At 46.7% G+C, this 13,145-nt stretch overlaps 1 protein-coding gene across 5 annotated transcripts in view; it reads right to left on the bottom strand.

Moving 5' to 3' along the window:
• Positions 1-7,725: 7,725 nt before the first annotated feature.
• Positions 7,726-13,145, bottom strand: part of CLIP4 (CAP-Gly domain containing linker protein family member 4) — a 74,638-nt gene continuing 69,218 nt past the window's right edge. For all 5 annotated transcript variants that reach the window (XM_058668130.1, XM_004582705.3, XM_058668127.1 and 2 more), the window contains one exon: positions 7,726-8,204. In XM_058668130.1, coding sequence (XP_058524113.1) covers positions 7,883-8,204 — 322 coding nt within the window. In that variant the 3' untranslated portion in view covers positions 7,726-7,882. The remainder of the gene's footprint in view (positions 8,205-13,145) is intronic.

Consider the following 13,145-nt stretch of genomic DNA (forward strand, 5'->3'; position numbering starts at 1 on the left):
CCTTGTCCACGTGGGCGTTGAGCCACTTGAGGGGAGAGGGAAGAGAAATAATAAAGGAGTTATTCCTAACAGTTCAGCCTGGGAAAGACATTCTTTACTTGGGGCAGGAAAACTGCAGAGAGCCTCTTTAGGGGAGGGGTAGACGCTCTCCGTGTGCGGATTCACAGCTCATTCTAAGGACGCCAGGACCCTTAGGAGTAAACAGAACACATATATCTCTATACTTAGCACCGCTAAATGCCACCATCCCAAGCCCTGTGGGCGGAAAAGACCAGTGTAGACTCAGATACCAACACGCCGCTGGTACAGCTCATGCCTTAAGAGCGCAGAATGCTGAACGTGAGGCTGCCCGCCAGATCCAAATCTCAAGATTTAACAGCTTGATTACAAACCCGAACCATTTCCAAACCAAACACATGCCTCAGCAGCAGCAGCGAGCACACCGTAGCACAGACCCCTATGCATCTGTGGGCAGACACATGAGACCAGCCCAGGCTGAAAGCTGGCCACAGTGAAGATCCAGCATCCTGGGGTCGCATCCTGTGACCTTCCTCTGCCGGAGTGCAGATCTGCCCAACTAGGCACACTGCCATTGGGCAGCTGTCAGAGACACACTTGGGACCAAGAGGTTTTCCTCTAGTTGGCCAACGAGGGCCTTAAGGGCAGCGTGGAGGGTGGAGGCTGACCGTGATAGGTCACCGTGGGAGTCCTGAGCTTGGCTTTCCCAGATGTAATTTATTCCACACACGCACAAGTCAGCAGTCTGTCTGGTGTCACACGCGCATACTCAGGTGCTCGTGTCCTGCAGGCAGTTCCATCATTTTGCCCTTTCTGCTTCTCCCCTGTGCTCACGGCCCGTTTCTTTCCCATGCTGAGATGTCTTTCTCTTTTGGAGAACAGATTTTTTTTTTTTTTTTTTTTTTGCTTGCTTGCTTGCTAGGGTCCAAGCATGCCCAAGCAAAAGGCCTATGTGTGCATGCGCATGTGGGCAGGCGTCTCTTCTCAGCTTCACCTATGTGAACAGCATCCCTTTGAGAGCAGGAAAGCCATTCTACTCTAAGCCATTCCTGAGGACAGTTTGTTGCCCTAGAGCTGGAAGCTCTGAACATCTGTAGATGCCCTGAGACGCTGGGGACTGCTCGCACTGCTCTGCTGGGCGGCCAACAGCAGCTTCATCAGACATACATGAAGAAGACACATCAGTCTTGAAACAGCCATCCAGGTCAAGTTTGGGCTCATGCCACTCACAAAAGTAGTGTAGCTGTGAAGGCACCTTTCTCACTCACAACCCAAGGGACTCAAGCATCTCACGTAAGAAGCGCTCTCCTGGAGGATGGTGACACAGGAGTTGTGGGTTCCCGAAAACACTTTCAGCTCTGTAACACCAGTGGCCAACTCAGCAGGGGGCATGAAACACGACCAAATGGCCAGCTCTTTATTGTCATCAATGGAAGGATATCTAGGCCCTTTCCATTTAAGACAACAGCTACAAATCCATTACATTTTCAGGTTGTGCCTTACTGCCACTAAGATTGGTTTGTCACTATTCTCTACTCGTTATTGATATTGATGTTCATGTAATGATAGCCAAGTCATAAAAGCCTGTATATGTGGATAAGTAAATAAAAAACTCCACCCTGAGCTGTGATGATTTCAGGATGTTTCATTTGAGTCAGCATAACCCTCAGGTATCTGCATATTAAACTTGGCTCCTGTCCTTTCCACTCGTGTTCCAACCACTGTGGCTACAGCAGTTCACACTGATGCTGTAGACTGGGATCAGGTCCCAAACTATGATTGAAGGCTCCACCCAGAGGGTGGGCAACACGGCTAACGTGTGCAGAAGCTACATGAGTGAAGGCACAGCCAGCATAATCAATTCCAGCCCATGTCTCTGTGCAAACCTATCAATCCACCAGTGTTCTACTGGGAAACCGGCCATTTGTGGGAAATGAACGGTTAACACAGAGCACCACACAATTCCAGCAAACCAAAACAGCAGGCATCAACTTGATTTTGTTCTAAGGGTATAATCCACTCAGTGGTTCAGCGACTGGCTCTTCTAGATCCCCTGTCCCCTTGGGGCTGTCTGGCTTGTTGCTGCCTCGATGGCAATACCTTTCCTTCATTGCCATCCTCTGGGAGATCACAGGCTGTGTGCAAGCTAAGGAGCCCCCTCCAGCCCACGGAAGCCCCCAGGGGAGGTGGGCTGGGCATGCATGTCAGTGCAGCTCTGTCCACACTCAGCTACAGGCAACTCCTGAGCCGTGTGCAGCCAACCATCTTAAATTCCCCATAGTGCCTCATTTTACCTCATCCACCACCATTTCAGTGACAGCAGCCAAAGCCCTACCGGCCCCAGTTCTTCTCAGCTCAAAACAATTATACAAAGACTCTCCACTGAACTGAAATTCTAAGTGTTAAAAAGAAGCAACAGAAACACAAAGCTATTTAATAAGTTTTTTTTTCAATGTTGTCATCTCCATGTAGTGCTTGGTAAACCGTATAGCTGTGAGACCTTATATAACTGCAGATTAACTTCATTCTGTAAAATGTGGGCCCTTCATTTCCAAATTTGCAGGGCACATTCCTAAGAAACTGTAAATGACTGGGCTATTTGAATACATTTTCCTCAGTAATCGCAGGATTAAAATTCATAATGAGCTTTGTAGACCTCAACAAGACGCCTATGAATTCAGACTCTTCTGAACACGATGAGATTCATAAAATTGCATGAAGTGTGTTGTCAATCTGTCTTTAGCTAATGATTTCTTAAATGCATCCCAAGAGGACAAACAATTTGACTCCTAATTTCACCGCAGCAGATGGTTCCCCGTGTTGTGTGAACATGCAAAACAAAACCTACATTCCCATAATCCTCACCATGGTGCCCTAAAATAAGAATTACTTTATTCTGAGAGCAAGCAGTACAGTTTCTCCTAAGATGGTGTGTTCATTTGGCATCCGGAGTAGGTGTTTCATAGCTTTTAATGCACTGCTCAAGTACAAAGCAATTTTTTTTTAACTCTAGCTTAGCAACTTGAAAACACTGGAAAGGCATGATAAGAACAATCACATCGCATTCATGGGGACTGGGAAGTAGGAAGTTAAAATGAACCATGACCACAAAACTAAATGGGAAACTTCCCGCTCTTCAGCATTCAGTCAATGGAAAACCAACAGACTACCCCCTCACATGTCAAATTTATTCCCAGTTGAACCCCAGAATAGTGCTAGCGGCAACCTCTGCTCCTGTCCGTTTCTCACACTCCTGCCCTGTCAGGTCACCCCTCTGCAATGTCAGTGACTATCTGCCATGAGGTGCTGTCTTCACCACATGTCCCTTTGCTAAGCCCAAGGTAGCTGGTGTTAGTGGAAAGGTAGTCTTCTTCAACCAAGTCACACTAAGCCTTGGCAACTAGGGTACCAGCTTTCCCTAGAATCTTTGTGTTTATATTTGAAGAGGGGTTCTTTGTCAACATGGATAAATGCCGGGTTGGTCCAAAGTCAGCTGGTGCCCTCATCCTGGGTAGTTGGGCATTCATTTCTTTCTATGGGAAACAACAACTATTCTGGGCAGGAGTTAAGAGACCCAGGTACCAGACTGAGCTTCGAGTGTGGCTCGGGCAAGTTACTGAAACTCTCACTTTCACATTTTTGGAAAATGAAAGGCTTGGTCTCCAGGCCCCCTTCCATTGTGGAAGTATGCGATTCTGTAAGACTGTGTTCAAGATAAGCTCCAAAACCATCAGAATGTGATTGAAATGTACATGTGCATGTGTGTTTCTTTGAACCTGACTCTGAACTCATTGAGAGTCAGACAATTAATTCAAGTGCACAATCCCAGTGAGCCAAATTAAAGGTAATCTTTACACCAACGCAGATTAGAAAGTTTAATGTCAGTTCACTTTAACCTTTTCTATTCAAAAAGCTCCTTAACAAATGATAAAATTGTCACCATAACAAATTCTTACCTTAACACAGTTATTACTATAGCAAAATGAGATTAAGCAGGGATGGTTTTCTGACCAGGAGTCATGTCCATCCAACACCCTCCATGCCTTCAATCTCACACCACCCTTCTCTTGCAGTTGCTACCACTGCAGGGTCATTGGCAAAGAGCAAGATGTTGGTGACCAAGAAGTGCCTGTGGATTCTGGCCTTTCTCAACAAGTGTGTCCAGCTATCATGGGCGGGGGATTCATTAAAGAATTTCTTTACCAATTCCCACAGAAGTGGAGACACTTCCTCTTTGTAGGATTATTGCATGATCAATGCAATTAGATAACAATTCGGGGAAACCTGTTGTGAATAATACAACTTTATGGTGGATCTAGAAGCAGGGAATCCAGAAAGACAGCAAGTTAGACATCCCAACAAAATAATTTTGAAAACCATGGGTGATTTTCCTACATTTTACTACATCTAATAGTTGGGGATGGAGTGGGAGTTAATTCTGCATTATTCTCAGTGTAACGTGTACATAGCATCTCATGGCTCTCAGAAATGAATTTCACAGACAGAAATGTGTATACTGCTGAGCAGCTAGCTGTGCTTCTAAGCAACCAGTAACTGAGGCAGAACACATCTGGGGTTTCCCTTTGTCACACTTCAGGACACGCGACATGGCGGCAGGGCAGGAGACTCTCAGGAATCTGTAATACTTCTCAACCCCCAAACCTGTTCCCTTCAGCAAAGAGAGAAGCATTTATCTATAATGGATGCGTATAATCTCTCAGAATTACTGTTCAAAATTCACTTTTATTAGCAGATTCAAGGAAGGTGACCATAACTTCTCCCTTTGCTCACTGCTTTATGATACTCTATCTGGGCATTGTCTATAATACAAAATCAATTTCCCCTGCCATCAATCTGAGTCATTTAATGATGATTCAAATTCATTTTTTAAATCCATCTTAAGATATTTTTCCCCAAAGATATTGGATGGTAACACCTACATTTCCTAACAAGAACTGGCAGGGGCAACCAATGTCATTAACACTACCAGCTGAGTTATAAGCTGAATCTCAGAAGTCCTATTAGAGAAAGAATAAAAAGAAGGGCTTCGAGTTGTACATATTATTTTAACAGGATTCATTTTCATGTCAGTCTGATTTGACCTGCTACTTGAAAAACACCATGTTCAGTCATCAGTGAGTTTGAGACGAAATGCATACAGGACTCCGTTAGGCTGAACTACAACGAACCATGCATGATACATGTTGCCTAAATGACCATCAGACCAATAAAGAAATTGCTCCTGTCTGTCTTTCTCTAACCCCTCCTGCCCCAGCCACTCCCCCTCATTTTATCTTAACTCTTACTTTTTGGGGGGTCCAGATGGGCTGCTACAAACCTTTCTTGTCCTCTTTGCTCCCATCTAAAGAAATGGACCTTCCTGTTCCTAATGTGGTAAGGCTGCCTATCCAATGCCAGTCAGAGAGCATCCATGTTGTCAACCTTCCATGCCTGTCACTGCCTCTGTTCACCGACAAACATCTGCTGAGCATCTGCTAAGTGCCAAGGAGGCTTACTGAGGGTGGGAATAAAGTGATAAATAAAACTGCCAAAGTCTACAGGGAGGACAGGAAGCCAAAAGTTCAGTGTGGCCAGGGACAGTAAATGCTCAGGTGTGGGGAGGAGGGTATAGGAACGCAGGTCCTTGGTTCAGTCAGCAAACATCTGTGTCTGAACATTCTTCCAGCATGTCAAAGTATTTTCCCCAATGACCCCAGAAATATAGAAAAGCTTTCTGGAAAGCTGAATGTCCATACATTATAATAATAGCCTAAATTCAACGTGGTCTGTGTTAGCCTAAGATAAACAAATGAAATCCTCTCCATGTGAGAAAGCTAAGCAATTTTAGAAAACCTCAGGAATGCATTCTTAAGTGACTTCTTGTTCACCAAAGCAACACTAACAAGAGTGTAGCTCAGAATACGACTTGGCCTATGGGGCACAAGGCGTGAAGCTTTCTTAGATGTTACAGGGACGGCACAGGACGGATCCAAGCCAGTACTCTGACGACAAATAAAACACAGAACTCACGTACCCCGAGCCTGTGAGAAAAGGAGAGTTGCAGATGGGACAAATGACAAGATTCCAAAATCAGACAGCTTCCCTTTTTTATTGATGCTCAAATAAACTTTGACACTCAATCGGCAAAACGTAAGTAAAAACACCTAGTTTGTATGTAACCTGCAAGCTTAACATGTTAACATGGGTTTGAATTTGACCTCAAAAATAAATCCAGTGTTGGCGTTACTCTCCTACTTAGAGTGTTGCATAATTAACAGAAAGAATTATGGACACCTAAGTTCAGTGTAGTCATGGATTTCATGTTAAAGTATAAACATATCTTTAAGAAATAATATATATATATATATATATCCATAGTAAAATAAGTTTACTTTTTGTATTGCAGCACATTTTCTTTAATCAATAAAAATATTCCTCGATTATAAAGCAGCCTTATGTTGCAAATGTCTTTCAGGAAAATAGCTCTAGCAATATTTTAAATACCACACCTTTAAAAAAAAGGCAGCAAAGTGACAGAAGTTAGATTTAAAACAATATACTGCAAAAGAGTTTGACATTATCCCTAAGCACAAAGCAAGCTCCGTTCTGAAGGATACTTTTAATCTTAGGTAACAAACTGTTCCAGTCTTTTGTGGTAGTTCAAATACTTACAATAAATGAGAAACCTTTACACAGACAGGACATAAACTCCAGTGTGCACACACAACACAAGCAATGTTCATGTGGCTCACCCTCATAGGAAGCTTTGTTTGTGAATTTGCGCCAGACGGGGGAAATGAAGCCACACCCCAGTCCTGCAGCTTTGCAACCACCCTGCCGCAGGTGAAACTCAGTGGCTGCAGCCACAGCAGAGCCAACACCAGCTCTGAGTGACACAAGCAGACAGACATAAAAACCCTCACAAGTCGGAAACCTTGAAACGCCTCACGTACACCTCTTGATTTGCTCTCTTGTGTTTAATACATTCTTTGTGAACGCCTTTCACATCCCGGGAGGAAAAGATGGCAAACTGTCCACGCAGAGATGAAAGTGCATCATGTTTTAAAAGTGCTTTGTGTGTGTGTGTGCGTGTGTGTGTGCACGCGTTAAAAATGTCCTCCCCTCCCGCCAAAAAGAGAAGTTAAGCAAGTATGTGCAAAAAAAAAAAAAAAACCCTCCCATGATGACTTAACTTCATCAACTTGCACTATGGCCTTTTTGTAGCTCATGTCCACGGGGCAGCAACATGGCAGAGGAGCATCTGAGCTCGCATGCTTTGCAAAGGGGACAGAACATCGTGGCAGGGGTCAGGAGACCTACGTTCCACTCCTCATCTGCTGGCCCCCAGCATGGGTGAGACTTGGAATTTTTGCATGTGGCCTCAGGGCCACAGCATGGCCGCTCCCAGGACCCTCCAACCCCAGAAGGCTGCCACCATAGCTCCAGAGGAGGCATGGCCCAGGGAGCAAACAGCTTTATCCCCCACAAAATTTGCTATATTTGCAAATAATAATGCGCAGAAGAACAGGAAGCCACTCAGAAGCACGGCATCATGGGAAACCCACCACGAAGTGCCCGATGGGCACAGGAATAGCGGGACCCTGTCTCTGTCACTCACGCAAAAACACGTGTTCTTGGAACCTAAAGCTGCCTGAAGCACTGGTTTTTCATCAGGATCTTTGGAGTCCATACCCATGGCTTTCCCAAGTCTCTCTAGATGGCTACCATGGATTCTCTGAACATCACAACGACATGTTTTCAGTATGTAAAAGATGGTTAAATAAAGTGAGCCGTTTGCCACGGACTCGTGTGTCTGTGTGTGTGTGCGTGTACGTCAGCTCACTGAGCACTTCGGGGGGTGACGTCAGCAGTTCTCATCCACAAGCTTGGACCCACTTATCCCCCGGTAGGTCACTCTGCTGGGTCGCACCAGGACGCCGTGGTTTGGCCTGCAGGTGAAGTAGCGCCTGTCTCCCACGGCGCCATCATTCTTGCCCTTGGCACTTCGGAGCTCTAGGCCAAGCCAGATGCCAGAAGCGAAGTCTGTGGGGCCCACGTACCTCACGGTACACATCTCGTTGGAGCTCGTGAGCAGGACTTGGGATCCCTCGTGCAGCCTGACGCTCCCCTCGAGGCCACCCGCAGCCGTGGAACTGCTCCAGCTGCGGCGCAGAGTGGTTTTTGACCTGTTCGGGTCGGGGGGGGAGTATGAAGAAGTGTTAGTTGAGAAAGCCACAATCCGCTTTCATATCCATGTCTATGGCCAGACTCAAAGTCATTATTTGAATTCACTAAAGAGTATAATTTATATACTTTTTAAGTTTCAAGATTTGTCTTTGATAGCTTCTGATACCGTTTCAATGCTATCCTAATCTGGATTTGAGATTTTACTTGTGGTACTGGCATGGTGGCATAGCAGGTAAATCCACCACCTGCAAAGCTGGCAGCCCCCGTGGGCACCAGCTGGGTGTCCTGGCTGCTCCACTTCCAATCCAGTTCCCTGCTGATGGCCAGGGACAGCAGTGGAAGACGGCCCAGCTGCTACCCATGTGGGAGGCCTGGCTTCATCCTGGCTCAGCCCCACCACTGCAACCTTCTTGGGAGAGAACCAGGAGGTGGAGAGCTAGCTCTCTCTGTTTCAACTAAACAAACCCAAAAAGAGGGGAAAAAAAGAATTTTTCCTGCAATTTAAAATTATGTATGTGTAAGAACAACAATTGCAAAAATGAGGGGTGAGATACCACCATTGTGGCACCGTGGGCTACACTAGCACCCCATATCCAAATGCCCATTCAAGCCCCACATAGCCTGCTTCTGATCCAGTTTCCTGCTAAGGCATCTGGGAGCATGAGCGGAAATGACCCTGCTGCTTGGGCCCCCACCACCCACATGGGAGGCCTGGCTAGAGTTCCGGACTCCTGATTTGAGCCTGGCCCAGCCCTGACTGTTGCAGTCACCCAGGGAGTAGAATCTTCCTGTGTCTCTCCCTCTGTTCCTCTGCCTAGCAAATAAATAAAACCAACCTCTCATAAAACTAGGCCTGGAATGCCTGATGCAGTAGCGTCGATGCTGCTGCTTGGGCCACCTGCATCTAAGGGACTCCTCCCGACTCCAGCTTCCTGCCAGCGTGCACCCCGGGAGGCAGCACATGACGGTTCAGGGGGCCGCTCCCTGCCACCCGCATGGGAGACCAGCTTGAGCTCCAAGGGACTGGTTTACCTGGTCCAGCTCCGGCCATTGCAAGTGAACCAGCTCATGGGAGGCCTACATCTGTCTGTTTCTGCCATTCAAATAAATTTTTAAAGAAAACATACACATACCTATTTTGCTGCTGTGATCATCAAATAAAGCAAAATGAAGACCCACTAGCATTTCGCCTGTGGTAAATTAAAACTGCCTGTTGTTCAATTTCGGAATATTGATATGAAAAAAACTGTTCATCCACAACTTTGATAAATTTTCTCTCTCTCTCTCTCTCTCTCACACACACACACCTTCCCTTCCACATATGAACATGTACGATACCATCCTTGCATTGGAAGAAGATCTGGGTCCCAGCGAGTGCAATTCCTTTCCCTTTTCCACAAAGTAACCCTAACCTTAATGCATTAGTTATGCCTCCAGGCACCTGCCTCCAACCTCACCTGTTAACTTAAGGATCAGGCACTTAGCAAGGAAATCATCACAGCGCCCTCTTCTGTCCACTGGGAGGAGCTGACCCTCAGACCAGAGACCTTCTACAATGGTTATCCAGGAACCTCTGGAACCCCCTGGAGCCTTCCTGCCTCTGCCGCTCATCCCTTCACCCCTGCTCCAGAGGCAGCCTTTCCCCACCCCTGCCCCAGCATTTCCCATCCAGAAGCTGTCACCCAAACCACATGGACCAAGTTCTGCCTCCAACTTACTGTTGTGGTTTTTCCCTCCTGTACCTTAGTACAGTTATCACACACACCTCCCTCCACATCCAGTAAGGGAGGAGGACTGGGATTTTATGAAAAGCCACGGAGAAGGCTTGAAGGTTTGTCTCACGCCATATCTGCCAATAAGGGATAGCATTTTAATTCAGTGTTTTTAAAGTTAGTACTTGGCTTAGCAAGTGCACAAATACATGTAACAGGCAAACACGAAATGCCTGTGCGGAAAAGCACAGTGCCTACTGAAGCACACACAGAGGGGAATGAAGCAGTCCTGCTTAGACGGAAGCACGGATGTGTTAACTCCCCCATCTGGAGGGACCTGGGACTTAGCAGGGAAAATGGCGATTTTCTGCGGCTGACATGCTTACTGCAATTTTGCATCAATAACAGCAGCGGTGACCACCCCCTGACCACTTACAATGTGCCCAACACTTCCCAACATGGTCTCATCCACCCCACTCCACCCCACCCAAGCACAGAGCTGTCACCTCCTCCCAACAGAAGAACCGAAGCTCAGAAAAATGAGTCTGTCTGCTGCTCATACGAGAGGGATAACAGACATGATGGGAGCTGCCGCTATAGCTCAGCATCTAACCTTCCATCTGCACTGTCCACATCCCATATGGGTACCAGTTCTAGTCCCAGCTGCTCCATTTCCCATCCAGGCCCCTGCTAATGCCCTGGGAAAGCCTTGGGCCTCTGCACCCACATGGGAGACCTGGAGGAAGCTCCTGGTTCCTGGCTTCAGACTGCCTCCTCAGCCTCTGCTCAGTGAGGCCACGTGGGGAGTGAAAGCGGATAGAAGATCAATCTCTCTCTTTTCTTTCTGTAGTTCTGCCTTTCAAATAAAAATAAACACATCTTTAAAACAAAAGGGAGACATGACGGGGCTCAGGGGCCAGCCATCCCAGCACAAGGCCCACGTGCTTGCTCACAGCCCCACCAGGGATCAGCAATAAGGGTGAAAACCAGGGTGGGCGAGCATCGTGGGGCAAGGGAACTTAAGCCACAGCTCACCAGGTGGGCATTTCCTATCAGAGCGCAGATTCCATTCTCAGCTGTTCTCTTTCCAACCCAAATCCTGACAAATGCATCTGGGAAAGGAACAGCAGGTGGCTGAGGTTCTTAGACCCCTGCCACCCATGTGGGAGACCCTCTTGGGGTTCCAGGCTCCTGGCATGAGCCTAGTTAAGCCATGGCCTTTGCAGCCATTTTGAAAACAAACCAGTGGGTGGAAGCTCTCTATATATGCAAAGAGTAGACACTGATCCAGGGAGACCCACAGGACCATAAGAGTTAGTTAATGGGGCCAGTTAATGGGGCCAGTGCTGTGGCATAGTGGATAAAGCAGCATCTGTAATGCTGGCACCCCATACGGGCTCCAGTCCATATTCTGGCTGTTCTGATTCAGCACCCCGCTAATGGCTTGGGGAAAACAGCGGAAGACGGCCACGTTTTGGAAACCCTGCACCCGTGTGGGAGACCTGGAGGAAGTTCCTGGCTCCTGACTTCAGTCTGGCCTTAGCCCTGGCCAGGGTAGCCATGTGGGAAGTTACCTAGTGCATGAAAAATCTCTCTCTCTCTCTGTCTCTCCCTTCTCTCTCTCTCTCTCTCTCTCTCTGTAACTCTTTCAAAGAAATGTTTAAAAAGCCATCTGGGAGAAAAGAATACCAATTCAAAATAAACTCCAAATAGATTACTTGGTGCAAAAATTGGAAAAAATGAAAAGAAAATAAAGATGGATATGTACCTAATCATACATTCACAGAGAACAGAAGGGATGGATGCAGGAAAGAGTGAGAATGGGAACAGGAGAGGCATTGCTTAAAATATTTGCTATCTACAATTAAATTATGACTGGATATTTTCTCATTTGATGTTATTACCTAAAAATGCTTCTGGCATGGGTGTTGTGGCATAGCCGGTTAAGCACCACTTCGGTTGCCATATCGCATGCTGCAGTGCCTACTCCGAGTGCAATCAACTCCATTTATCAATCTAGCTTGGTGCTAATGTATGCCCTGGAACGCAGCAGAAGACGGCTCAAGTACTTCTCTCCCACTGTCCGCCCCATGGGTGACCTGGACAGAGCTATGGGATCCCGGTCTCGGTCGGTCCTAGCCCTAGCTCTGAGGAGAACTTGAGGAATTAACCAACACAGGAATCATTCATTCTCTTCCTCACTCCCTCTTCTTCCCTATGTGTCACTCTGTTGTTCAAATGATTATTTAGGAAAAAATGTTTCTATAACACAGCACAGTCTTTGCAAACACAGCCTTAGCAGGGAGAACCATCCACAGAACGAGGCCATGGACTCAGAGGTATCAGGATAAACGTTTTTCAGAAAGGCAGACAAGTGCACGATTCTTCTAACTGCTCGAAAGTTCTGACACATGTATCAGGAAAAAAACCACAAAAGGAAATACCAGAAATGGTAATCATTTCACCTGGATGACAAAACCATGTATCTTTATCTGCATTTCCCTTGTCTTAATTTTTAAAACTCATTTTATACAGGCAAATTTCACAACAAACAACAGCTTTAAAGAAACAAGTAATAAATCGATTCACTATCCAGATGAGAAGTGACTAATTCCAGGCAGGCATTTGCTGCAGCAGTTAATGACGTCATTGGACACACTAGCAGCACATCCTAGGGTCCCTGAGGATGAGTCCTAGCTGTTCTCAATTCTGTTCTCAATCCCAGCTTCCTGCTAAGGCACAGTTGGGGGGGTGGGGGCCAGGGGGGAGCAGATGCAAGATCAGCTGTGGGGTCCTTGCCACCCACAAGGGAGACCTGCATGGAGTTCCTGGCTCCTGGCTTCTACCTGGCCCAGCCCTAGACAATGCAGGTATTTGGGGGAGTGAACCTGAAGATGGAAGCTCTCTATTTTTCTCCCTCCCTCTTTCTCTACCACTCAAAATTACTTACTTTTTAATATCCTACATTAAATGTCAATGATTTAACTAAGCATTTTAATGAGACTGATTTCCAATTATGTCAAAGCTCAAATGCCCAGAGAACGGAGCTGCCTGCAGCCTGAGAGTGAGCTGCTCACTCGGGCCGTCTTGGCCACCCAGCAATGGCCGTGTTGGGACCAGGTACTGGAACCTGCCTTCACAGCTGGCCCAAGCTGTAAATGCTGCAGCCCTGGCCACAGCACAGGCAGGAAGGTCTCGAGGTCTCCACGGGCCACTTCAGCATGGTGG

This window comes from Ochotona princeps, chromosome 8 (assembly GCF_030435755.1).
Source record: "Ochotona princeps isolate mOchPri1 chromosome 8, mOchPri1.hap1, whole genome shotgun sequence".
Taxonomy (NCBI): domain Eukaryota; kingdom Metazoa; phylum Chordata; class Mammalia; order Lagomorpha; family Ochotonidae; genus Ochotona; species Ochotona princeps.